Source organism: Monodelphis domestica, chromosome 4 (assembly GCF_027887165.1).
Source record: "Monodelphis domestica isolate mMonDom1 chromosome 4, mMonDom1.pri, whole genome shotgun sequence".
Taxonomy (NCBI): Eukaryota; Metazoa; Chordata; class Mammalia; order Didelphimorphia; family Didelphidae; genus Monodelphis; species Monodelphis domestica.
Genome location: NC_077230.1, coordinates 380,020,755 through 380,047,601, shown reverse-complemented (window position 1 = coordinate 380,047,601; position 26,847 = coordinate 380,020,755). Strand labels below are relative to the sequence as shown.

The window sequence follows — 26,847 nt, the reverse complement described above, 5'->3', positions numbered from 1 at the left end:
ACACACGAGGGAAGGTACCAAGGAACCACCTGAGCCCTCCAAGAATCCCAGAAAGACCTTCTCAGGCTCCTCTCTCCATTCTCCTGAGGTCTAGTCACTGAAACACCAGCAAGACAGATTTCTTCCTGTTTTGAGGCACTGCCCACTGCAGCCCTGGCACAAGAGAAAGCCTGAATCATGTGCCCTAGTGGCTGCCTCTTTCTATCCACTGTCTACCTGTCTGACTTTTCTTGAGGGGCTAATAATCCATAAAGGGCAAGGAAATAGACCAGAGACTCTTCTTGCAAAGGATGGGGCCTAGACACAACAAGGCTTCCCTGTGCCCTTTGAGGTTGAGGTCTTTTCTTGGAACCTACAGGAAACAGACAGTGAGCAGCTGGGCTCTGCACCCCAGCCTGTCCTGCCCACAATGATACCCTCTTACGTTTTCATATACAACATAGTCAATCCCAGCAAATGCCTATCAGAAGTGCCAGAGAGGTTTATTTGACCTCTTAGATAGACAGCACCCCAAACCCTAGCCCTGTTTCCTTTATCCTCCCTCAGACCCTGAAGAGCTGTGGAATACACAGATGCATAACTATGTGATCAGACCAAAGCTGCAATAAGTGTTACTGTGCATCAGATCCCCACTCAGTTAGGGTTTGTACTGGGCTTCCTTCCAACTGTCAAACTACCCTCTTTGGCAATTACCGCCACCAACCCCTTCTTTAGATCTCCAGGCCCTTCCTTCTCCACTAAAGTGAGATGGAGAAACAGATAGACTAAGGAAGGAAAATCCCCAGAAATCTCTTATGATAGAAATAAGATAAAATTGATTCTGCATGGCCCCAGGGATAGATCTAGGAGGAATGGTAGAGGCAGCTGGTGGTGCAGTAGAGAGTGTATTGGACATGGAATAAGAAAGACTGGAGATCAAATTTAGTCTCAGACACTTACTATGACCATGGGCTATGGAACATGAACACTTAATCTCTGCCTCAGTTTCCTCAACTGTAAAATGGGAATAAACAATATTGACTATCTTCCAAGGTGGTTATAAGAATCAAACAAGAAAACATTCTTTAAAAAGTACTTAGCATAGTATCTAACCCATAGTAGGTGCTTAATAAATGATTATCACTTTACCCTTCCCACCCAATAGGTGGATAAGAACATTTTCTAACAATTAAAGCTGCCCAAGAATAGAATGGGTTGTCTCATTAGTGGAACTAGGATGACCATTGGTCAGGGCCCTGAAATTCAAGGATATACTTTCATCTCCAACCATCTATGATCTTGTTATCCTTGTGCCTCCAGAAGCAGACAGGAGCTCTTACCAGTTCTTCCCATTTGAAAGGATTTTTCTGGGGAGCAGCCATAGCTCTTTTCTTCTGAACCATGTCCATCACTTGGCAACTCATCCTCATCCTCTGTAGACAGTATGAAGTTATTTTTTAATGGGAGTAGGGGAGTGGGGTGGAGAATGCAGACTCTGGAACCCAAGCTATCTCTGGGTTTAACATGTTGGGGCAGGAAAAGGGGAGAGAGTTGATAAGGTTTTTCCAAGGAAAGAGATGGGGAGGACCCGATTCCTTGAAGGACTGAACCTGACTCTCAAGGAACAACCCATTGGATAGTCAATTGAACACTCATCTCTAAAAGGGGTTCCTCTAGAAAGTTGGGAGGGAGAGGGGGATCCCAGGGATAAGTCAAAGCTGAACATGGGCATTTTCTTTTGAGTCATGGACCAATTCTTAGGAAGTCTTGAGATGACAGGAAGGAGGGAGGAGGAGGAGAACGGGGACAGTCTCTGGGTATAAAGGTCAAGAGTAGAGCTAGAGAATGACAAAAAAGGGAGCCCAGTAGAAGCTTTTAAAAGGACTGAATGAAGGATGGGATTGGGAACTCAGTCATTTTTCCCATCTAGTCCATCCTAAACTGACATAGGACTGGGGGAGTGGGAAATAAAAGAACATCAAAAGAGATAGAAGCAGAAACTTGAGGGGATTGGGGAAAAAAAAGGAGGTGATGGGCATTTTGAGGGGGTAGAATTGAACAAGAAGGATGGGCCAAGGGATTTCTGTAGAGAAAGTCATCCAATCATCCCCAATCATGGAAGGGGTTTTGAAGGTGGCTGACTAACTGGACTTTGGAGAAAGGACTTTGGAAGTAGGGGCATGGAGAAAGAGGGAGAAGGGAGGCATGAAAGAGACAGGAGGGGAAGAGAGCTAGGGGGATACCCAGAGCATCATCTATCAGCCCATGTGACAGAGAGGTGGTGACTCAAGTCTACTTCCCAAACACCCAACAACTCCAGCCTCCCAAAACCACCAGCATGATTAGGGGTAGAGAGAAGGGACTGTCTCTGCCTTATTTTATTTTCCTTCGTCCATCTATTTCACTTCAAGCAGCAACCAGGGCAAGAAGATAAAAAGCAGTTCCAGCTGGGTAGACACTCACCACCAAAGACTCTCATCCGAGAAGGCAAAGATCGCCTCCTGGAAACCCAAAAAGGGCAAGAAGGAAATGCTGATTAGAAACTGCCACACTCCAGGTGGAGTGGGGAGACAGAAAAAGACCCCCTCCCCAGCCAACTGGCCAGTGGCTCTCCAACCCTGGATCCAAAGGGAACTGGGAAGGAGAGTCAGAGGCCAACTCCTTCCTTCTGCCTCCAGAACACACACCAAATGCTTCTGCTCTAAGGGACACTACACAGCTTTGGGGGGGGGGGGGCGGAGGGGGTAAGGAGACAAAAACAGGATTGCTTTCCCTGGTTTGCTACTAGATAGCAAAGGAACAAGGGAAAGAGTTGAGAAGCCATTTCAGAAACAAATGGGTTCAGGAGTCTAAAGACCTCCACCAGAAGACCTTCTCCTGTGTTAACAGTCATGTGCCCTGTCTGGACTTCCTCCTCTGTGAAATGAGAGATGATGCCTACCTTCTCTTCCTCAGAGAAGTCTTGGCACAAGAATCACAAAAGCAGATACATGAGAGGAAGGGCAAGATCATGGGAGATACTGTGAGCTGGGGGCTGGGCAGTCACAGAGAGGATGGGACTCAAAGCTTCTGGCACTAAATGGGATAGCTGTCACAGGTACTGGGTTCTAGGTCCAGAACAGTCATTTACCAGGGACCTTAGGCAACATATTGAACCTCTCTAATCCTCAGTTTCTCTATTTCTGAAATGGGGGTGGGGGAGGATCAATTGAGACAATCCTATGAGAAAGCAGAGGTAAAATTATATAGAAATGTGTTAGGATTACTGAGGTACTTTGAAAAACAATAAGTGCTTTACTAATGTGAAATGTTCTCCCATTCTGTGGTTGGAGGAGACTAGGGAGAGGTATGGTTGGCTTTTCTTGGTGCTGTTATTCTGAACTGTGAATGTCAGATTAATTATCCTTACAAAAACGTAACCTTAGCAAACAGGATCATGTCTGTTTATGGGTTTTGCTTTGATGTTGGAAGAACTTCCTAGACGGGAGGAGTGTTCAGTAGAGAAAAGGTAGGCAAGAGAGGCTGTAGAAATCTCTGCAAATCAGAGTCAGAGGATGTCGGAACTGTCAGGGATCTCAGAGGAACCAAGGCCCCACAGAGAGCTAAGTAATCCAGGGGAACTCTTTCTGCTTTATCAGGCTTAGGAAACAGAATCTGAATCTGGCCATCTTCCATACCCACAACCAGATCAAACCTAAATATACTGGCTGTAGGCCAGGGGCATGGGCCCTTCTTACCCTGTGCTTTGGGTATCTTGTTGCAGAGGCACCCTCCGAAGCTTGGAAAGTGAAGCCAGAGGGGTACTCATGGTTGCTAATTCTAGATCCTATTTGCCAGGAGGGCCCTGAAAAGAGAAAGTGAAAGAAACCCCAAGGGACATGAAAGAATTTATAGTTACCACACTGGAACAGGGGACTAGGGCCTTCTCTTTCACCACCCTTCTACACCTGCTCTCTGCCATGTCCCCAGAGAAGCACAATGCTGGGGGCTCTTGGCACTGGTTTCACAGACCACAGAATCTCCGAGTTGGAGGGCACCTGACATTAGAGGTCATTTAAAACAATGGGATCCTGAAGAAGAATCTCTTCTAGGCCCCCTCTCATGGAAGGGGACCTACTGCCTTGTGAAGCAGTCCACTGTGCTTTTGAACTGCTCTAATTCCAGTGCTTCATGTGGCATTTGGGTGGATTAGTGGATAGAGCCAGGCCTCAAGATGAGAAGTTCTAAGTTCAAATCTGGCCTGAGATATTTCCTAGCTGTGTGACCCTGAGGAAGTGACTGAACCCCAACTGCCTAGTCCTTTTATTGCTCTTCTGCCTTGGAACCAATACAGAGTATTGATTCTAAGAGAGAGGGTAAAAAAAAGTGCTTCACACATATCTCAAGTCTACAGCTTTCCCTCAACAACCCCATACACATTTACTTTGGTCTTCTGAGGCTGCATAACAGCCTTCAATGTTTGAAGACAGCTGTTATGCTCCTCCTTCTCCTCCCCTCCCCCAAAACCCACCTACCAACTCTCACAGCCCCCAAAGACAGGCAGCAGTACCCAATAAACCTCCTCCATCCCAGCTTCTTTTGAAGCTCAACAACCACTTAATTAAAAAAAAATTTTTTTTAAACCCGTACTTTCCTACCCAGCTTCCCTCTTCAACAATCCCTTTAGTAGTTTCTCCCCAGGCGGTGGTGATCCCCTGATCTCATAGCCTCATAGACCCTTCCTCTATCTTTATACAATATATACACAAAGAAAGACTCTAGGCAGGTAGTGTGAGACAGTAGAAGGAACACTGGAATTGAATCAAAAAGCCTGTCCTGGCTCTGCCTTTGACTCCCTACTAACTCTGAGGTGGTTCTTTTATCTCACCTCTGCAGGCTCCAGTTTCCCCATTTGTAAAATGGGAATAAACAGTGGCACCATAGACTTCATAGGGTTGTTGTGAAGAAAGAGCTGCATCTCTCCCATCACCACCACTGATACTTAGCACAATATTCTTCCACATGATAGGTACCTAATAATTGTTCACTGAATAGATTACAACTATAAATGTGTGTCCCATTCTTTTCTGTTCCTGCCCAGGAACTGATCCTTTCTCTGCCCCTCTCCCCACATCACAGACGGAGACAGACCTACTGAGATAGTCCTAGAAGTTCTTTCATCCTCCCCATCTCACAATCAGGTGTTTGGGGACCTTAAGTCCCATTTTATCCTGGAGAATAATCGTAGAATGGAGACTAAAGAGAAGCCTGACTGCAGTATCACTTATAAGCTATCATTCGACATCTGCTAAGGACACAGAACTACCCTGAGAAAAACAGAGAATTCAGAGTGAGGGGAAGCAAGAAACTAAAATTCTCTTCCAGATTTGAATCTCATAAAGGAGAATGAGCTGCTTGCTGAGGGAGAAATGATGGGAATTTTGGAAGTGACCAACCAGTGTGTGGGGAAGGACAGAAAAGCTGGGACTAGTCTGACATGCTTTGTAGAGAATGCATTTTAAAGATCTCAGAGAAAGTTTAACATTCTTAGGGAGAAGTCGGTTCAGGAGGGATAGCATGCTAGCAAATCCTGAAGACACAAAAGAAAAATCAATTCCATTGAGGAGGAAAAATAGTTGTCTAAGACCAATGTAGAGACACAACTACCCAACCAATTTAAATGTTTGAAAGACATGAAATGAAGATGGAAACATGGGTAAATAACAGAAAATAAACATAAAATCCTGGCACAGTCCTCTAAAAACTCATGTGAGGAATAACAATGTTTATACTGAACTGAACCTGGGGAGGAAATATTCAGGTAACAAAAAGGAGGGGTTTTAGAACTACAGTGTGAGAAAGAGGAGGATCAAGGAAGGGGCAGGATTCTCGCTCAGGATATATGGAATGACAACAATGGATAACAGAGAGATGACTCTTGTTTTACTAATTTTCTCTGCCAAATAGAATGATCCTGGATCAGAAAGGTGAGAACAAAGGTGGCTAATAGAGGGTTTTTTTTACCACCCACCATGGACTTCTACCGACTATGGTTCTCATCAAATTCTCATCAAATCTCTGTTTGCAGGACGGAGTTGGAGGATGTACTGTTAATCTTATAACATGCTTCTAAACCAAGAAGGAATGATGGCAGTTTCTTTGAAGAATTATTATTATGGGTTTTTTTGTATATTTATGTAAGAAGATTTTAGCTCTATTTTCTAGGCTGGTCTCTAGCTTCTGTAGTTAACAAAAAGAAATATTTATGCTGATATTCTAATAAAGAAATTGCACAATGAAAAAAAAAGATGACTGCTATTCATCCCATTTGGTAAAATCAAGTCACCTGATCCATATTAACTATATCCCAGGAGCCTGAAAGAACTAATCAGTGGGATTGCTGAATTACTATCTGTGATCTCTGAAAAACTATGGAAAGCAAGCGAGGTGCTGAAGGATTGAAGGAGAAAAGGGAAAATGTTTCCATTTTTCTTTTTACATGGAAAAGATGGAATCTTCAAAGTATAGGTCAGTAAGCTTGGTTTCTTTTTGTTCCTGAAAAAAAAAAGCATAGCATGAATAGTGATTAATGATTACTGAAAATCAAGAAAAGGAAATGTTGGGATCAGCAAAAGCCCCCTTCAATAATGAACATTATTGCTTTTTTTTTTTACAAGCTCAATAGATTAGTAAATCAGGCAAATATTGCAATGCTATTTACTTAGATTTTGGCAAAATGTTTGAAAAGATGAAAGTAGGTAGGGTGGATGATAGAAGAGTTAGGTGGATTCCAAACTGACTCAACAGCTAGAATGAATGACTCAAAAGTTCTACGGAAAGTAAGTAGGAAAGCCAGGTCTCATAGCAGACCTTAGGATTCCAAACCCATTGTTCTTTGCATTGTGCCATTGTCCATTCTATTTCTCTGTGTCCATGGCTTATGCCAAGTATGGAATACAAACTGCTGACTTCTTGACAAGTTGGAAATTCTCCACAGAAGGCTCCAGGGTGCTGTGGTTGGCCCTGGGATGTTTAGCATTTTGATGGTGACTTAGATAAAGGAATGAGCCTCAGATTTATCCAATATGCAAATAACCAAAATCCAGACGGGAGAACTAAGCCACTGGATAACAATCAGGATTCAAAAAGATAGTTCCTTCATGTTAACTTCATGTTAACAAGTTAACATGAAGAAACAAATTAAGTAAATTTGATAAAGATGGATATCAATATAGTCTTATATACTTGGGCTAAAAAAAATCAACTTCATAACTGTTAAAGTGGAGAAGGAAGAATGGCTCCCCAGGTGTCAGTCTGAAAAGATTTGGAGGCCTTATAGGACAACAAGCTGAGTGTAAAGATTCTCAAGTCTACCTTTCCTGCCCCAATCTCTCTCCTCCAATCTTTCATCTCTAACTGCCTTTCAGACATCTCAAACTAGATGTCCAATAAATATCCTGAATTCAATATGTCCCAGAAAGAACTCATTATTTCCCCCTAAATTCTCCCCCACCTCCCATCTTCCCTGTGACTGCAAAGGGCAACATCCTTCCAGTCTCTTAGGAGTGCAACCTAGGAGGTATTCTGGAATCCTCATCACCTCTCACCTTTCACATCCCAGTTGTTGCCAAGGTCTGCTGATTTCACCTATATATCATCTCTCAAATATGCCCCATTCACCTTCTCTATCACTGCTACCAACCACTCCAGTGCAGGCTCTTAATCATGCTTTGATTATTGTAATAGCTGCTGGTGCTTCTCTGCTGAGCCTACCTCAGGTTTCTTCCCACTGCAGTCCATCTTTTCATTCAGCCTCTAAAGTGATTTTCCTAAAGCACAGGTCTGACAATGTCACCCTACTCCCACCACTCAGTAAACGTTAATGGGTCCCTATTGTCTCCAGGATCTAATAGCACAGTGTCTGGCTCTAAGCAGGCACTTCATAACGTTGACTGATTGACTAATGAATCAGTGTTATACTATGGTAGCCAAGGAAGCCACTAGAAATGTAGACTGCTTTAGGAAAGAGCAGATAATAGTCTTGTCCTGAAATATTGTTTCTATTCTTGTGTGAGCCCCTTTTCCCTAAAAACAGTGATAGAGAGTGGCTAGGATAGGGGCCACCAGAACAGTGAAAAATGTATGCCAAATGAAGGCCAATTGAGCCTTCTTTAAACAATCTCATCATTGTTTAATCTGTAGGTGGTGGTAGGACACACATAAGATAGCTATCATTAGGTACTATATTTTGAAGGGCTGTCAAAAGAAGAGGTATTGAACTTGTCTTGCAGAATGGGCTGAAGTTGCAAAGAGACAAATCTGGGATTAGAGTAGAGAAAATTTCATAATATTGAGCTGATCAAAAGGGCAATGAACTGATGAGGGATGAAGTCAGCCCCATTTTACTAAATGTCTTAAATAAGAAAAAAAAAACTGGCTGATCAAACAGGAAGTTTTTGTTTCAGGATGTTTTGAGGAAGAGATCAAACTGATTTCTTAATCCCTTAAACAAAAATTTCCCCAGATTCCTATCTCTTCACATACCCAATCATCACCATTCTCGTTGCCTGCAATCCTAAGGCAACATATAATTCAAATAACAGGGTGTCCTCTGGCCTCAACCCAGTTTGAAAGTCATTTCTTCCAGGAAGGCTGCCCTAATCACCTGCTTGAGTCAGAAATGATCTCTTCCTTTTAAATCCCCAGACTACTTGGTGGTATCATTTAGCACCTTCTTCCTATATTATAGGTGTTGGCCTTATTCCTCTGCCGGACTAGATGATACTAGAAGGTAGGGACCAAGTCTTTCACTTGGTATCCCAAGTCCTAACCCAGAGAATGTGCTCAATATTTATTGAATTAATGGACTTTCTCAAAATTACTCTGTCAGCTTTCCCCCCAAAACTTCGCCAAACTATCTCTATTCCCTCAATCCAGGTTCCCTCTCCATTTTCTACATAATATGTACTCTTTATCATTATATTCCCTCATATTTCTAGAATCATGAGTGTTCAAGGTTTTTGTTACTTTGCATAGGATCTTGTTTTTCTCAGGGAACCATTAGCTTCCAGGATATGGTGCTTTCTACCCTCACCAGACAGATAACTTCCTAAGAGCAAGAACTGTTTCACTCCCCCTTAGACCAGAAGCTTCTTGAGGAAAGGGTCTTTACCCTCAGACTAAGGATGGAGAATAGGATTTGAGGGGCCAGATTTCCCCTCAAACTGGGGGTTGCCCTTTCCTCCGACAAAACTGGAGGATCCCATAGCATAATGACTTTCCCCTACAAGATTAGGGGCTCACCAAGCAAGGGCTGTGTCTTCCTCAGGAGATTGAGGATCCCAAAGTCTAGGCACTTCTTCTCTATTAGTCTGGCAAGAACTCTATTCACTACTAGACTGGAAGCTCCCTAAGAGTAGGAGCTGTGACTGCACTATCAGTCCGAAAAGTCCCCGGAGACTGGAGGTTGTCTCCCCTTCCCATTACGTTTCCTATCGGGGTGTGACATCATCACTCCGCGACCCTCCCCTCTCCAACCTCCCCCAGCTCTGTAGAGACCTTCCTCCTCAAAGCTCACCCGACCCGTTGTCGTGGTAACGGAGAGTACGCGTCTCTCCAAACAGGACTAAAGGGAGAGGGAAGGCTCTCGAGGTCGCCCCAGACTCCGTTTCAGTGACTCAGGCTCCGTGTAAACTCTAGAAACAAATTCTCGGAGAGGACACCGGGCTGAGTCAGGGGTCGCTACAAACAGCAAAGGCCTTTGGCTGGGAACTTACCACGCCGGGGCACTGAGCCGGCCCGGCAGCGCCGCCATCTTGTTGTCTACGAAGTCACCACGACAACCGAGGGTCCAAGGATTCTTATTGGTCATTGGAGCAGTCGCCTAGTAACGAGGCTACTTGGGTGGGTACAGTTTTCTGTCCTTAAATCTGGTTGGTGGCCTTAGGGTCCGCGCCCTTTTTGGGAACTGCAAATCCCAAACTCTACTGTTGTGGGTACAGTCTTCTGTCTTCGACTCTGATTGGTTACTTTGGGTCCGCGCTCTTTCTTGAGCCTTTCTGGGACTTGCTAAAGAGAAGAGAGGGGATGGTCAGTCTGACCCGATTGGACAGTCAGTCTGTCAATCATCATGTTTCTCATCCCTCCTCCCTCACCCTTTCACCAGTGAATTGCAGTCAAGTTCTGTCCCAATCACCCAATGTAGAAAGGGTCTGCATTAAGGCAGGGGACTCTTCCATTTTGAAAATGTGGCTTATTAGAATAAGAACAGAAATCTTGGAGTTGAAAAAAACCTTCAAATATTGATGATATCAGTTAATCAACAAACATTTTTCAAGGGTTTACTACGAGCCACGGCTGGGGCTGCAAAAGAGAAAGGGAAAACAGTTCTTGCCTTCATGGAGCTTAGGTAGCTCAGGATTGAAAGACAGGTATTGAAAGACAGGTATAGAGGGCAGATGTCCTGGGCTCAAATTTGACCTCAGAAACTTCCGCTACTGACTACCGACCAATGAGTCACTGGATCCTCAGTCGTATTGGTGATGGCATGGACAACAAAACAGGTGCTGCTGTGCTAACTCAGTGACTTGGTCCTGGGTTCAAATGTGACCTCAGACACTTCCTAGCTGTGTGACCTTAGGTAAGTCACTTTATCTTCACTGCCTAGCCCTTACTGCTCTTCTTCCTTGCAATCAAGACACAATATTGATTCTAAGATGGAAGATAAATTTTGTTTGTTTTTTAATTAATAAAGTATATTGGAACAACACATGGCTAAGAGCCATGCCATGCTACAAATAAGGTTTTCCAAAGAAAAAAGGCAGACTTCAACTATATTAAAATATAATATATATTAAAATAATGCTCCAAATCACACATAAGAAAAATGTAGATTAAAACAACTTAGAGATTCCAAATCACCATCACAAAACTACCAAAAGTGATAAGGGACTTCTGTGGAAGGACTCTGAGAAGGCAACCACATTATGATTCTTTTGGTGAAACTGAGATATAATCCTAAAAAAGTAATTTGAAACCATCCAAGAAAAGTCACTAAATGATTTCTAACCCAGCAAGGTAGGAGACACAGTGGACATAGAGCGTTGAGCCTGCAATCAGGTAGATCTGAGTTCAAAGTCAGCCTAAGACATTTACTGTGTGACCACAGGCAAATCTCTTCTACCTTGTCTCAGTTTCCTCATATGTCAAATGAACTGGAGAAAGGAAATGGCAAACTACTCCATTATCTCTGCCAAGAAAACTCCAAATGGAATCATGAAAAGTCAGACACTACTGAATAAAAGCAAAAATCTCACCACTGGGCATAATCCCTGAGGAGGTCAAAGATAGAAACAAAGGTTTTTAATACACAACTATGTACTAGAAGAGTTAGAAAGTGAGCAAGCATTTATTAAGCACCTACTGTGTGCCAGGCACTGTGCTAAACTCTGGGGATAAAAAGTGAGGGAAAAGGCAGTCCCTGCTCTTGAGAAGTTCACAGTCTAATGGAAGAGACAACATGGAAATAACATGTTCAAACAAGCTAAATACAGGATAACTTGGAAATAATCAAAAGAGGGAAGGTGCTAGAATTAAGAGAGATTTGCAAAAGGTTTCCTGGAGAATGTGAACGTTTATTTTGTTTTATTTTTCTGTCTTGGAATCAAAATTATGTCAGTACTAAGGTAGAAGAGCAGTAAGGGCTGGGTTTTTTGGGTCAAGTGACTTGCCCAGGGTCACACAGCCAGGAAGTATCTGAGGCCACATTTGAACCCAGGACCTCCCAACTCCAGGCCTGGCTCTCAATCCACTGAGCCCCCTAGCTGCTCCCAAAAGGTGTGATTTTAGCTGAGACTTGAAGAAAGCCAGGCAATCCAGGAGGCACAGATCAGGAAGGAGCATTCTAGTTGGAGTGGACAAAGGGAACAGGAAAGAGGCCAGTGTCACTGGACTGAAGAGTAGAGAGATGAATAGTGAAGAGGACTGGAAGAGTGTGGGAAAGGGCAGGGGAGGGGCTGTGAATACCCAACAGAGGGTTTTGGAGTTGATCCTGAGGCTCAGGTGAGATGAGGAAACTTGTGCCTCTGCCACACTGCAGTATGGGGCTAAGGGAGGAGGCTCACATGCCAGTCAGGGGTCAGGGAAGACTTCCTGGAGGAAGTGTGACTTGGGGCAGGCTCCAATGGACCAGAGCATTTTGCAAGGCAGGAAAGAATTCTGAGACATAGGGTAGGAAGAATGTTCTGAGCAAAGTGCCTGAGAGAAAAAGTCCAAAGTTATCTATGCCAGGCCCGGTGAGGCCCTCTGGCTGGGGAAAGGATGCTGGGTTGGAGCTGAGTGAGAGGGAAGAGCCACAAGTGTCCAGTGTCTTTGCTGGACCTGCATGTTTACTGAAGAACCTCACTGACAAGCACCTCCCAAGGCCTCTCTATTGGGTACACACAGCAATCTCTGTGGTCTTGGCCGATGGGAGCAGTCAGAGCACATTGCTGGGCATCTTTGGGGTTTGGCCCCAAGTCTCCTCTCCCCCCAATCCAAGCTCCTATATTAGAATGAGAATATTAGATCTGGGGTCTCTGAGAGGGGATGAGTTAGACCAGAAAATGTTAGAACGTGCAATGTGAGAGTTGGAAGGACCCTTAGAACCCAGAATGTCAGAGCTGGGAGAGACCTTAGAACAGAGAATGTCAGAGCTGGGAGAGACCTTAGAACAGGGAATGTCAGAGCTGGGGGAGACCTTAGAACAGGGACTGTCAGAGCTGGGAGAGACCTTAGAACAGAGAATGTCAGAGCTGGGAGAGACCTTAGAACAGAGAATGTCAGACCTGGGAGAGACCTTAGAACAGAGAATGTCAGAGCTGGGAGAGACCTTAGAACAGAGAATGTCAGAGTGTGTGTGTGTGTGTGTGGGGGGGGTTCCTGAAAACAATATCCAAGATCAAAGACAATTTAAGGAGCATCTAGTTAGAGGCTGGTTTGCTGTCAGAATCTCAGAAACAGCCAGCAGATGTGATAAATGTTTGCTGCTTATCAGGCAAGACCTGAGGTTAGTCATCACTCCCCTGGACCTTAGTTTTCTCACCAGTAACATGAAGATAGCTCCCACTTGCTCCTTCAGCAGGTCGATTTGATTAAAAAGTCCTTTGTATTAATTTTTATTTTTGGTTCTTTGAGAGCAAGATCTGTGTCCTACCTCTGAATTTCCTGTTCCTCCCACCACCGCCAATGAGGCCTCTAAAACTGGTATTTTATCCCTTATTTCTTGAATTAGATTTGGCAGTGGTGGGGGCCTCCTGAAATGGTTTTGATGACAAGGCAGGAAAGGGATCCTTCTCTTTTAAGGTCCCCAGACGGGCCTGGGGCCTGGGCCTTCCTCTAACAGATTCCATCCTTATAGGTTGCTGTGACCCTACTGGAAACCACTTCCCTTTCCCCTAAACCCAGCTGAGTCTCATTGCTCTTGTAAATGGAGATAGAAATGAGACAGAGAAGTGAAACTTGAGGTTTTGAGTGAAAATAAAAATTATAAAAAAAGACACTCAGGCCCCCCACTCCATCCTCCTCCCACTCAGCCATAGATGTGGCTATCAGGAAATCTACTATCAAGGACACATGCGTAGTCGATGGCATTTGACTTATAGCTGTTTATTAGCAGGCACTTCCCACCATGCTGTCACAGAGATACGTGGCTCTTCACATGCCCATCCTTGGGCCCCATCCATCAATAAAGGCACTGAGCCACAACCATACAGGATTATAGAGCTGTCCACACACAGGTGTGAGAGGCCTTTGAGCTAAGCTTCCATTTTTCAGTACTTTGTCTCAGAAGGGTTAAGTTGGCCAACATCACCCAAGTAGAAAGTGGAAGGGAGAAGACAACTAGGTAACTCAGTGGAGAGAAAGCCAGGCCTAGAGATTTATTGGTCCTAGATTCAAATCTGATCTCAGATACTTTCTAAGCTGTGTGACCCTGGGTGAATCACTTAATCCAAATTTCCCAGTCCCTACCACATTTCTGCCTTGTAACCGATCAAGTATCAATTCTAACACAAAAAGTAAGGGTTTAAAAAATGTTTTTAAAGAAAGAAAGTAGAGGAGATAGGGATTCAAAATAGGGTCATTTTGACTCCAAACCCAGGGCTTTTCCCACAGCACAAACTCATAATTCATCTCAAGCATCTCCTTGAATTCTCAACTTAACAAACATCCATTAAAACAAGCCTTTCCAGAGGCAGAGAACTGACCATGAAGTTCTGAATATCTATTATAATTAAATGAAATATTCATAAAGCCCTTAGCACAGTACCTGGCACACAGCAGGTGATTATTAAATGCTTATTCCCTTTCCTAATCCCTGTAATAAATAGATGATCTGTGGAACTATATTTCTAGTTACAGTAAATGGATACTCTGGCTTGTGACTAGAGAGATACTAGGGGGAACCTCAAGATGCTTAGTTGTTATGGAGATAGGAATATTTTGAGAGAGATAGAGAGAGATAAAGAGAGATACTGCTAGAGAGATTACTCTGGGGCTGACTACTGATCACTATTGGCTAATAAATCAAGATATTTCCTACCCTTCCTCCTCCCTTCACCTCCCAGTTTCCACCCACTCCCTTCTGCCCCCCTTTCTCCTCCCCTGGTTTTAGTTAGCCACCTTCTAAGTAACTCAGAGGAACTATGAGATTTCAGAGAAATATTCTTTACTCTTCTTTTTCTCAAGTAAAGGGGTTTATTGGTAACACCAGGATAGGGATTGAGGTGAGAGGGATGAGGTTTGTCCCTAATCTACAAGGAAAGGGTTATGAAAGTTTTAGGAAATGTCAGTCTTGTCACAACTGTGACTCAGGGACAGTCAGAGAGATGGAGGACAACTGTTAAGTCTTCTTTCTTTTTCCAATTACACAAAGCCACCAACAAAAGTAAATTTCTTCTCAGATTAATTCCAGGAGTCCTCCTAAAGGTTCTTTCAACCTAGTACAGATGAAGCCAGCCACCCTTGGTCAATAACCCCCAGAGAAGTTTCTCCCTTGGTCAGTAACCCCAGAGAAGAAATCTCAGTTCATCTTCCCTGGCCAGGCTCCCAATTGCCTTTTCTGGGAACATTCCATTTGGAATCTTCACCTTGATTGACAGATCAAGTCCTTTACTTTGGTTTGCATGCTTGGCTTGTCTTGTTAATCCTCTCTTTCTTCATGCCTCTTCCACATCCCCTAACCCCTCACTGTGGATAGCATGTGCTTTTTTCTGCCATTATTTAATTTTATTATATATTTAACAATTTCAACTAAAAGAGAAAGGAAGTAGTTTGCCAACTGGTAACAATCATATAGTCTAATCCTCTTGTTTCACTTTGTTTAATAAAATTTTACTTTTTAAATTAATAAGCATTTATTTTTTGTTCTCACTTCTCCCTTTCCTCTCCCAAAAGAAAAAAGGGGGGAAAATCCCCACAGGAAAAACCTTGTAACAAGTATGAGAAGTCAAGCAAAATAAATTTCCAAGCAGCTTTTAATAAAAGTGTTTGTCTATTTTTGCTTTTCTTTTTAATAGATTCAATGTGCTATATTCAAAACTGACCTCTTTTTCCATGATTTCTGACCTTTCTTTTTTTTAATGTATTTCACAAATATAAAGTTTCAATGATTCCCTTTAATTTCCTTCCTTTCCTTCCTTCCTTCCTTCCTTCTTTCTCTCTCTTTCCTTTCTTTCTTTCTTTCTTTCTTTCTTTCTTTCTTTCTTTCTTTCTTTCTTTCTTTCTTTCTTTCTTTCTTTCTTTCTTTCTTTCTTTCTTTCTTTCTTTCTTTCTTTCTTTCTTTCTTTCTTTCTTTCTTTCTTTCTTTCTTTCTTCTTTCTTTCTTTCTTTCTTTCTTTCTTTCTTTCTTTCTTTCTTTCTTCCTTCCTTCCTTCCTTCCTTCCTTCTTTCTCTCTCTTTCCTTTCTTTCTTTCTTTCTTTCTTTCTTTCTTTCTTTCTTTCTTTTCTTTCTTTCTTTCTTTCTTTCTTTCTTTCTTTCTTTCTTTCTTTCTTTCTTTCTTTCTTTCTTTCTTCCTTCCTTCCTTCCTTCCTTCCTTCTTTCTCTCTCTTTCCTTTCTTTCTTTCTTTCTTTCTTTCTTTCTTTCTTTCTTTCTTTCTTTCTTTCTTTCTTTCTTTCTTCCTTCCCTTCCTTCCTTCCTTCCTTCCTTCCTTCCTTCCTTCCTTCCTTCCTTCCTTCCTTCCTTCCTTCCTTCCTTCCTTTCTTTCTTTCTTTCTTTCTTTTCTTTCTTTCTTTCTTTCTTTCTTTCTTTCTTTCTTTCTTTCTTTCTTTCTTTCTTTCTTTCTTTCTTTCTTTCTTTCTTTCTTTCTTTCTTCCTTTCTTTTTCCTCATCTCCAGCTTCTCTCTCCCTTTCCTTCCTTCCTCCCCAGAGTGGACAAAAACAAACAAACAAACAAATCCAAAACCTTTGGGAAAAATTCTTTGAGCCAAGTAAAAGAAGTTCCTGTATTGGCTGTTTTGGAAAATGTATCTCTTCATATGCAACTCCAATCCATCCCCTCTTTGTTGGGAGGTGGAAAGAATGCTTCATTACTCTTTTGAAACTTTACATCCAATTCTATCTAACAAGGGCACTTGGACAAACACTTATGAATTACCTGTGGCATGCAAGGTCTCAGATCTTTCATCTGAGGTCTATCTGAGATAAATATGGAGAGGCAAATCCTTGTAAGGTTGGATATCAGAACTGTTAAGGCCACAGCCTCTTAAAGCTATTGTGACCCTCATCAGAGGAAAGAGGACCCAAAACAATTAAATTCTACCAGGGCCCAGTGAAAATGCCTTGGCAATACAAAGTTAAATATAACACAGATCTAGCTCTCAAGAACGGACCTAAGCGAGGCAGCTGGGTGGCTCATTGGATTGAGAGCCAGGCCAAGAGAAGGGAGGTCCTAGGTTCAAATCTGGTCTCAGACACTTCCCAGCTGTGTGACCCTGGGCAAGTCACTTAACCCTCATTGCTTAGCTCTTTCCATTCTCCTACCTTGGGAACCATACACAGTATTGATCCTAAGATGGAAGGGAAGGGAAAGGGAAAAAGGAAGAGAAGGGAAAATGGAAAGAAAGGCAAAGAAAGGGAAGTGAAAAGAAAGAAAAGAAAGAAAGAGAAAGGACCGAAGGATTATAAGAGGTGTAAGTGAGAGTGAGTTTCATTGAGGTATGCAAATGTATGGTAGGTAGCAATGCTGAATTCAGAGAAGAGTAGGCCAGCTTGGTTGGAGTATCGAATTTGAAGGGGAGTAATATGAAATGAGCCAAGCTTTAAGTGGATAAGAGACTTTAAATATCAAACCAAGGATCTTTTGTTTGATCCTAAAGATCATAGGGAGGCATTGTAGATACTTGAGCAAGGAATTGGCACAGTCAGACCTATGCCTTATAACAATTATTATTTCTTTAATACTATTTTATTGTTACTTTTTATGTAAAGTTGTGTGTATATATGTATGTATAAAAATATGTATATACTGTTTAGAAGGGACCTGTCTACCTCAATAATGGCTGACCTGCTCAACCCTCACAGCCATCCTTTGGGGAAAAGGCTCTTGTGGAGAAGAAACCAGCTTTTTTTCACCAACTGCCATCCACAAGGCATTCGTGTCAGTCTAGCTGAAGCAACCAGATACCCTGAGGGAGGGGCAAGAGGCAAACTAAATCACAGACCGCCATCTTCCCATAGACATTCATGGAGATAGTCCAGGACCCTGACCCAAGAGCCTAGGGAATAGCCACCACAGCCAATATCCTGAGAGGCAAAACTTCACATAGATGCAATTGGAACTGTTCCATCTGGTGCTACCTACAGCCACAACTCCCAATTGGGTTAGGGTTAGAACATTGAACCAACACAGAGAATAAAGTTCTGGCCCCAAATTCCTTGGCCCTGACACAGGGTTTAAAATCAGAAACTCATGATTTTATCAGTGGAAATGACTTTTGTTGATGCACTTAATAAATGTTTTTATTCATTCATATTCCAAGTGTCTTCCTTGTAACAAAGTAAAAAGGACAACAAAACCAATCAACACAATGACTGTCTGAGAGCATGGGCAGCATTCTTTACCCATAGTCCTCTATTTTTCTACCAAAAGAAAGGAAATGTGTTTAGGAAGATTATTTTGGTGATTACGTGAAGGGGGGAAAAGATTAGAAGCAGAGATTCCAATTAGGAAGCCACTCTAACAAAGAGGGGAAGAAGGAAAGATTCATAGAGGAGGAAGCCCATTGGTCAGAAAGGGACTTTAATAAAACTGGTAAAGGGAAGGGAGGGGAAATAATTCATTCCAGGTCAAGAAAATGCATTAGCAAATAATAACAATCGTAATTTTTAAAAAATACTGTTCAGTACTAGATTTGGAGTTGGAAAGTTGGAAAGACCCTCTTGGGAACACTGTCTTAGACACTTCTAAGCTGGGTAACTCTGGGCAAGTCACAATCTGCCTCAGTTTCCTCATCTCTAAAATGAGGAAGAAAATAGCATCTCCCTCACAAGGTTGTTGTGAGGATCAAATGAAATAACCAATGTAAAGTACTTTACAAACCTTAAATTGTCAGTTCCTTGAAGGCAGAGACTTGTCTTTTGCCTCTTTTTGAATCCCTACAACTTATCACAGTGACTGGCATAAGGTAGAAGCTTAGTTTATTGTCCTTTTTATTTTGTTACAAGGAAGACACATGAAATGAATGAATTAATGAAGCATTTATTGACTATTGATTGAAAGTACCATATGAATGCTAGCTATCTTCCTCATTATTAGTTCATATTATCATAGGGATTTAAGATTTAAAAAGCACTTTCCTCACTGCAACTCAATGAAATAAAGGTCAAGTATAATTATCCCAGTTTTACGTAAAGTTAAATACACAAAGTCACATTTAAAAAAACAAAACCAAAGCCAAACCCCTGACTTTCTGTCTTAGAATCAAAGGAAGTGTCTGAGGTCAAATTTGAACCCAGGACCTCCCGGCCTGGCTCTCAATCCACTAAGCCATCCAGCTTCCCCCACAAAATCATGTTTTTAATAAATGCTGGCTTCTCAGCTCTAGGTCTGGAACGAAAAAAAAGAGGACCTTCAGGAGCAGCCAGCTAGTACCCACTCATGGCTCCCTTCTTACACCAGCAAGGAAGTGTCTGGCCCAGTGTTGGGAGATGAGGGTTGGCAGCTTGGTTGCCTAGGGGAGGAGGGAAAAGGTTTTGAAGAGACTGGGCTAATTCTGCCCAAGATGTTCCTTCCCCAGGTTGCGGCTTGCCGGCACACTCAGACCCAGGATCTTCCGCCCCCACTTCCTGTTGCTTTCTTCCCCCAGTGCCTCAAAGTCTCAGTTCTTCTTCCTCCTCCAGAGCCCAGTCACAAAGCAACCTCAAAAGTCCACCCAGATCTTTTCCAGGTCAACCCAACCCAAAGGAGTGGAGGTGGGGAGATTTTACTCTTGTTTTTAGATTTGCTATGCAAAGCATTTCAAAAAGATGATATTGAAAGTAAAAAATAAACCTCGTGGCCTGATGGGCTAAGGAGTGATCCCCTAGGCCAAGGGACCTCTCATTTTAGGATGTGAATGCACAGATGCTGGATAGGATGGAGTTTGGCCCTCCGAGAGGCAGAAGTGAAGAGTTTAAATCTTTTCCATCTCTGCCACCACCCATTTCTCTCTGAGCCCCGGCACCACCATGGCCACCTCCACTGAGTTTCCTTTCTCCTGGTCCATTTCCTTCACTGAACCCCAAAGTATCGATCTTTTAATAGGCACAGAACGCTAGTAGAGACGTTAGAACAAAGAATGTTGGAGTCAGGAGGAAGCCTGCTACATGGAACATTAGAGCTGAAAAGACACTCAGGACATAGAATGTCAACGCCAGTAAGAGTTTTAAAACAGAACGTCCAAAGTAGGAGGGATCTCAGAACAAAGAAGGTCAGCGCTGGGACAGAGCTTAGAAATAGAATATTAGACCTGAAAGGGGTCCCAAAGTTGAAAAGGCCCTGAGAGAACAGAATAAGAGAGCGAGGAGAAGCCTTAGAACATGGGTCAGACGAAGACACTCTCAAGGTCTCTCTGAAGAACTTTGCTATTAGTGGAATTGCTCCTCAGCTCCAGGAGAGGGAAAGGAGAAGGGGAGGGAAAGAAAATGAATCATGGAACCATGGGAAAATATTCTAAAATTATTCATCAATAAAAAATTTAAAAATCTAGGAAAAAAAGAACATAGGTCAGAGTGAAAAAGACCTGATACGTGAAAACTAGGAGGGATCTTAGAATAGAGGATGTCAGAGCTAGGTGGGAGTTTAGAATACAGAGTGTCAGAGCTGGAAGAGACCAGAATATAGAATGCCTGATCTGGACAGAATATAAAATGTCTGGATTGAATGAGAGCTGAGAGATCGATTTGCAGAGGAAGGAACTGAAGCCAACGACAGAAAGGAATTTGCCCAAGGATAGTAGGCAAGGATTTAGTAGCAGAAATTTTAATTGAAACTCAGGTTGCCTGTTAGTCAAGTCAACAAGCATCTATTAAGGTATGCCTCAGGCCAGGGTTCTCCCTTCTATACCAAAACCTTTGTCTCTGTCTATTGATAATTGGGCCAGGAACCAAACACTCAGGTTATCATACTAGCCCTGCTGTTACCTTGCTGTGGGAACTTGGGCAATGGGTTTTCATTTTCTAGACTTCACTTTTTCCCTGTATACATTGAGATGCTCAGATAAATTGTTTTAAGAGGTCCTTCCAGCTCTGATCTTCTAGGATTATGGGACTCTCACTGAGTAGTTATATGATTTTGGCTAAGGCATTTCTCTTCCCTGGACCTCATGTTCCTTCTTATCTGAAAAAATGAAAGGGTTCTAGCAAATGACCTCTAAGATCTCTCCCAGCTCTCACATTCCCTGTTCTAAGGTCTCTCCCAGCTCTGACATTCTCTGTTCTAAGGTCTCTCCCAGCTCTGACATTCTCTGTTCTAAGGTCTCTCCCAGCTCTGACATTCTCTGTTCTAAGGTCTCTCCCAGCTCTGACATTCTCTGTTCTAAGGTCTCTCCCAGCTCTGACATTCTCTGTTCTAAGGTCTCTCCCAGCTCTGACATTCTCTGTTCTAAGGTTCCTCCCAGCTCTGACATTCTCTGTTCTGAGGACTCTCCCAGTTCTGACATTCTCTGTTCTAAGGTCTCTCCCAGCTCTGACATTCTCTGTTCTAAGGTCTCTCCCAGCTCTGACATTCTCTGTTCTAAGGTCCCTCCCAGCTCTGACATTCTCTGTTCTAAGGTCTCTCCCAGCTCTGACATTCTCTGTTCTAAGGTCCCTCCCAGCTCTGACATTCTCTGTTCTAAGTTCTCTCTCCCAGCTCTGACTTTCTATTTTCTGAGGTTCCTCCTAGCTCTGATATTCTCTCTTTTAAAGTTTTGCATTCCATGCATTAAAGTTCCTTCCATTTCTGCCAGTGTATGTTCCAAAATTCTAAGGACAGTTTTAGGTCCCTCCCAACCTAGAATATATTCTACCTTCCAAAGTCTCCTGCCATTTTGGATAAAGTATTAGAGTTAAGAACATCTGAGGGGGCAGCTGGGTAGCTCAGTGGATTGAGAGCCAGGCCTAGAGATGGGAGGTCCTAGGTTCAAATATGGCCTCAGTCACTTCCTAGCTGTGTGACCCTGGGCAAGTCACTTGACCCCCATTGCCTAGCCCTTACCACTCTTCTGCCTTGGAACCAATACACAGTTATTTATTCCAAGACGGAAGGTAAGGGTTTAAAAAAAAAAAGAACATCGGAATTGCCTCAGATACTTACCAGCTGTGTAAACCTGGACAAATCACTCAATCTGAGAGCTAGAAGAAATATTAGAATATAGAAGGCTCCTGTTTTCTCATTTGAAAAATGGGGATGGTAATAGCCCCTACCTCCCAGGATCCTCCTGTGAGAATCAAACAAAATTACCCATGTAAAAATCTTTTATAACTTAAAAGGGATATATTCATGATTATGAGATCTTTTTATAACTCTAGGAGTCTGGGGCTATACTAAGGAAATGTCCCTCCCACATTCTCATGCTCCTCCCTAAACTATAACTACCACCATCTCTCTTCTTGGGCAAAAGCTTCTCACAGATCTACTCTCCAGGAGGGACAGACCAGCACAAAAGCTCTAAGATGAAGGCTTTCTTCCTCCTACTCCTTTTCTGTCTTGTGACCCTGATTGAGATGCAGGTAAGGACAGCCCTGTTCTGTTAGATCCAAGATGCTCAACAAACTTATTTCTAGCTGTATTGGAGTCTTTCCTGAGAAAGGGGGCTAGCCCCCTAACCCTTCCATCTACCCCCATCTCCCAATTAACACCTCCTTGCCTCATTACAGGATGAAACTAGACATTTGGGAGCCTCAGGCACCTAGACTTATTCTCCTTCCTTGCTGGGTATCTAAGGGAGGCATCTGATCATAATGCCAAGGGCTGAGATAAGCATCCTATGAGACCGGAAAGACAAATTTTGAAAGTCTACCACAGAGACAGCTATAAAGAAAAATCCCAATATGGAAAGAAAAGAAACCCAATAGACTCAGATTCTCCTGGCAGTTGTCCTTGGGTTTCCTCTCTGAGAGCATGTCATAGTGGACAGAGATCTGGTCTCAGAGCCAGGTCGACTTTTAAGCGATATAGGCATTATGACCCTAGAAAAATAAATTAATTTCTCAGTACCCCCCAGGCAAGACTATGACTCTAAGTTATAGAGAAGGTGCCAACCTGCATCAGTAGAGAACTCCCAGTGCCAATTAAATCATTGGTCTGGTCCCCAATCCTTCCCCTCTGCTAGACTGGCACTCCTGAAAGATTGGGGGTAGTTCTCCTTCCTATCATCTCACCTGTGCTCCCATCTATTTTTTTTAAACCCTTACCTTCTGTCTTGGAATAAATACTGTGTATTGGTTCCAAGGCAGAAGGCCGGTATGGACTAGGCTATGGGGGTTAAGTGACCTGCCCAGGGTCACACAGCTGGGAAGTATCTGAGATCAGATTTGAACCCAGGACCTCCCATCTCTAGGCCTGGCTCTCTATCCACTGAATCACCCAGATGCCCCCTGCCTCCATCTATTCCTTAAAGACCTGGCTTGGGATGGTAGTTCCAGTCCCAGCTCAGACATTGGGCAAGCCATTTTCCCTTTCTAGGCTTTTGTTATAAAATGTAAGAATGGAACTGGACCCCAAGATCCATTATAACTTGATCAGTCCAAGAACCTCTTCCAGCTCTTACATTTTATAGGCTAACATTCCTTCCAACTCTAACGTCCTTTAGTTGAATCAGGAGTTTTTAGCCTTTTTGATATCAGTGTGGTCAAGCCTATGAGCCCCTTCTCAGAAGGAGAAGGAAATTGTTCAATTGCAGCTAGAGATGAGTGAAAATAAAGACCCTTGAAATCTACCCATGGCCCTCTGGGAGTTTAGTGAGGAATGGTGCATCCCAGGTTAAGAACCCCTAGATTAGGTCAGTGGAATGGTCCAGGGGAAGGCTAAGACTGGTAGATCTCTGGAGTTTGGCACTTCTGAGCTGTATATGGTGACCCTCCACCCCTACCTGGGAACGGTCCCCACCAGGCTGTCCAAGGGGCAAGTGGATAGGGCAACTATAGGTCAAGATAGGGAGAGTCAATCTTCTCCCCTGTTCCCGCCAAAAACAAACAAAAAAAGACTCCTGGGTTAGACTGAATCAGAGGGAGATTCCCTTTGCCCCTACTTCCCCTACCTGATTAAAGTGTGTTCTAGAATTGAGTCTTTTTGTACCTCATTTCTGAAACTGAGAGGTGGCTATCACCTTTCTTTGCATATCCCATCTCCCTCTCTCCCATCCTCTAAGGTTCAGTTGGGTGGGTCCAACCTAGAGAAATAATAGTTTGAGTTCCCCCATGATGGCACCCTTCACTGATTCTGGGGAGGGGGAAAGGGGAGCACAGCTGGGGTTTGAGGGAGTGGGGTGGGGAATGGGCAGATACTCTTGTTACTTCAGCCTACGTCCTCCTCACTATTGCCCCTCCAGAAGCCACTGGCCCAAAGGCTTTATTTGCATTGGATTTGCAGGCTGACCAATGCCCCTGTGGCAAACTATACTGTGGGCAGTGAGAGGACCCCAGTTCTGCACTACACCCAGCACCAACTGGGTTTTCTTTCTGTGGAGAGAAAGCAATGAATAGCGGAACTTGCAGTCCAGTTCCTCCATTTTAGAGATGAGGAAGAAGAAGCTCAGAAAGGGGAAATGACTAGCCTGAAGTCACACAGCAAACTAGTGGCAGAGTCAAGACTGGAATCCAGGCCTCTAGGTACCCAGTCTGGCCTTGTGGCCTTTACCTTCTGTTGTAGGGGAGGTGGGGTGAGAGAGAAAGAATAGGAGGATGGGAGGGGAAGTAGTTCCCCCTTCATCTTATAGTCGAAGGGGAAATCCTTCTCTCTTGTCCTCAAGAGCACACCCTGGATGAGAAATTCAGGAGTCCTGGCTTTAGTTTATGTGACTCTATGAGTCAGTTGCCCTCTCTGGACCTCCATTTCCCCTCCTGTAAATTAAGGTTTGGGGCCAGATTTGCTGTAAGATTCCTTCCAGCTCAAACATTCCATGTTCTAAGATTCCTTCTAGCTCTTACATTCTGTTTTGTCTATTTGTCAATCAAAAGCTTTCAGTGGTTCCTTCTAGGAGAAAAATACACATGCCTCCATTTAGCATGCAATATGGCCCCAGTTTTATTCTTTCAGACTACTTTCATATACTTTCCTTTACATGCTCCCCAGTCCTGCCAAATTGTACCATTGTAATTACCCCAGACTCAAAGCTTCTCTGCCTTTTCAGGATCCTCAGAGATCATTTACTTCAGCATCCTCTTAAAAAAAAACAACACACTTTTACCTTCCACCTTAGAATCAATACTGTGTATTGGTTCTAAGGCAGGGTAAGAGGTAGGCAATGCAGATTAAGTGATTTGCCCAGGATCACACAGCTAGGAAGTTTTTGAGGCCAGATTTGAACCTAGGACCTCCCATCTCTAGGCCTGACTCAATCTACTGAGCTACCCAGTTGCCCTAAGCAACCTCATTTTATAGATAGGAAACTAAGACCTAGAGAAATGACTTGCCCAAGGTCAAACAGGCAGAGGCAGGATTCAAACTCAGGGCCTCTGGCTCCAAAATTTTTCTACTTTTTGAGACTTTTTCACCTCAAATGTATTTGCTTCCTAAAAACCCCAAAGGAAAACATGTTCCTCATATGTTTGTCCTGATGCCTTTTTCCAATATTTAAACAGTAATGGAAGATTTGAGGATGAAGTCTCCCCACCATCTTCTTTAAGCTCCCCAATAGGTTTCCCTTGCGGAAGGGAGGTAGGAAGACAGAAGAATGGGTGGAACCTCCCAGCATCAACCTAGGAAGAACCTCTGAGTACTTTCCCTAGGATAATAATTGTAGCAGGGAGGTTGGTGTTGATCAACCAGTTGGGTCCCTGGAATCTTCTAGAAGAGAGGACATCCCATGGGCCTTTGTCTTCAGGGGCATTTCCCCTAGAGCTGGGTCTCTCCACTTCATAGCCTTATCTATCCTCCACAGAGTGCTTCCCAAACTCCACCAACCACACAGCCTGCAAGCAGTTCATCTCAGATGTTCAATGGAGCCTGCACCTGGGCGGCCCTTCTCTTCTCTGGCATCTTCTCCTACCTCCTGGGGCTGCACTGAGGCCTGGAGCCACGACTTCAGAGACCACTGGCCTGGGCCCCTGCTCCCACACTCTTCAGCACTTGCCTCCTCCCTGAGGAGCCCATCCTGTGTGGCCCACCAAAGCGTCCTCTCCTCTGGGCCATCCCCCTCTCCCCTCTCACCACGGCCCCCTCCTCAGGAGCTCTGATGTCCAGGAGAACCCCAGCCAGCTCGAGTCATGAGCAGATTCCAGGATGCTTGAGGGCTCTCGTGATGGAGGAGCAAAGTACTGATCTGCTTGACCCAATAAAGATATTGGAGCCCTGAATGTGTGTTCTCTCTGTCACTCCCCCCATTTCAGGAACCCCGTTAGGCCCGCTCTTCCTCACCCCAAGCACACACCTTCTGATAGCATTTCCAGAGGTACAATCTTCCCTAGGAGAGCTCTGGGATTCCTATCTAGCCTAGCCAGGTCCCCTTCCCAGAAAGAGCATGGATTGAGGCGTGAGAAGCAGGAGGCAGCTCCAGAGGCTCACAAAAGAGTAGAGCTGGAAGGATTTGAGAGATGATCTTATTTTCTTGAGGCCTAGAGAGATGGAGGGACTTGCCCAAGGTCACCGGGTAGCTGGAGTTCCTGGTCTTCTGACCCTAGGATCATAGTCCAATCCAGAGTTCTGCCTCAACTTTAATCCTGTCTGCCTGGAATCCTGCCAAATAGCTGCACCCACAGGCAGATATCTTAACAGCCACGGCCTCTGTTCCCTCATCTCGTCCCAGTTAATCACTCTGAGAAATGTGGGAGAAGGGAAATAAGAGAGAGGGAGAAGATACACTTCTTTAAGGCCTAAGCCTTTTGGGGATAAGGGCTGGGGTCTGCCCTGCCTCCATTCCTGCTTCGATTACCCCCTTGCCTGGTTCTTCTCTCTTCCTTCTCTGGTCCCCCCAACTTCCCATGCATAGACAAGCAGGTTAGGCTCTGCTCACAGCCCTCTCTGACCTCTGCTCCCCTTTTGCCCCAGATAGGTTAGACTCTAGTCCCCCCCATCCCAAATAGATTCTACACACCCCTTGGCCCCCAATGGTTTCCTGGTTTTGTCACTCAAGGGTAAGGATTTAGGGTCCCCAGGGAAGAGGCCCTTACTGGTACTAGTTCCCACAGGGCCTCACCACACTCAGAAGTTTCTTCTCTGGTACCTGGGGGAGGG

The 26,847-nt window shown here is 43.8% G+C and overlaps 1 protein-coding gene and 1 long non-coding RNA gene across 8 annotated transcripts in view; one reads left to right on the top strand and one right to left on the bottom strand.

The window, feature by feature from the left end:
• The window catches only part of UBXN11 (UBX domain protein 11), a 41,017-nt gene extending 31,153 nt beyond the window's left edge, over nt 1-9,864 (bottom strand). For 4 of the 6 annotated variants that reach the window (XM_007491358.3, XM_016422104.2, XM_007491361.3 and 1 more), the window contains exons 1-5: nt 9,735-9,864; nt 3,717-3,823; nt 2,443-2,480; nt 1,320-1,412; nt 940-993 (exon numbers count right to left, since the gene is read on the bottom strand). In XM_007491358.3, coding sequence (XP_007491420.2) covers nt 940-993; nt 1,320-1,412; nt 2,443-2,480; nt 3,717-3,787 — 256 coding nt within the window. In that variant the 5' untranslated portion in view covers nt 3,788-3,823; nt 9,735-9,864. Of the gene's footprint in view, nt 1-939; nt 994-1,319; nt 1,413-2,442; nt 2,481-3,716; nt 3,824-9,261; nt 9,396-9,734 lie in introns of those variants that run through there. The other 2 variants (XM_007491359.3, XM_007491360.3) reach the window with 2 other exon arrangements.
• LOC107649044 (uncharacterized) lies at nt 9,843-25,970 on the top strand. 2 transcript variants are annotated; one of them, XR_008911516.1, is made up of 3 exons: nt 9,843-9,861; nt 22,076-22,184; nt 25,556-25,970. It is a non-coding gene; the product is annotated as an uncharacterized LOC107649044 (long non-coding RNA). The 2 variants fall into 2 exon arrangements; XR_008911515.1 differs by lacking the exon at nt 9,843-9,861 and adding an exon at nt 10,579-10,597.
• Nucleotides 25,971-26,847: the final 877 nt, after the last annotated feature.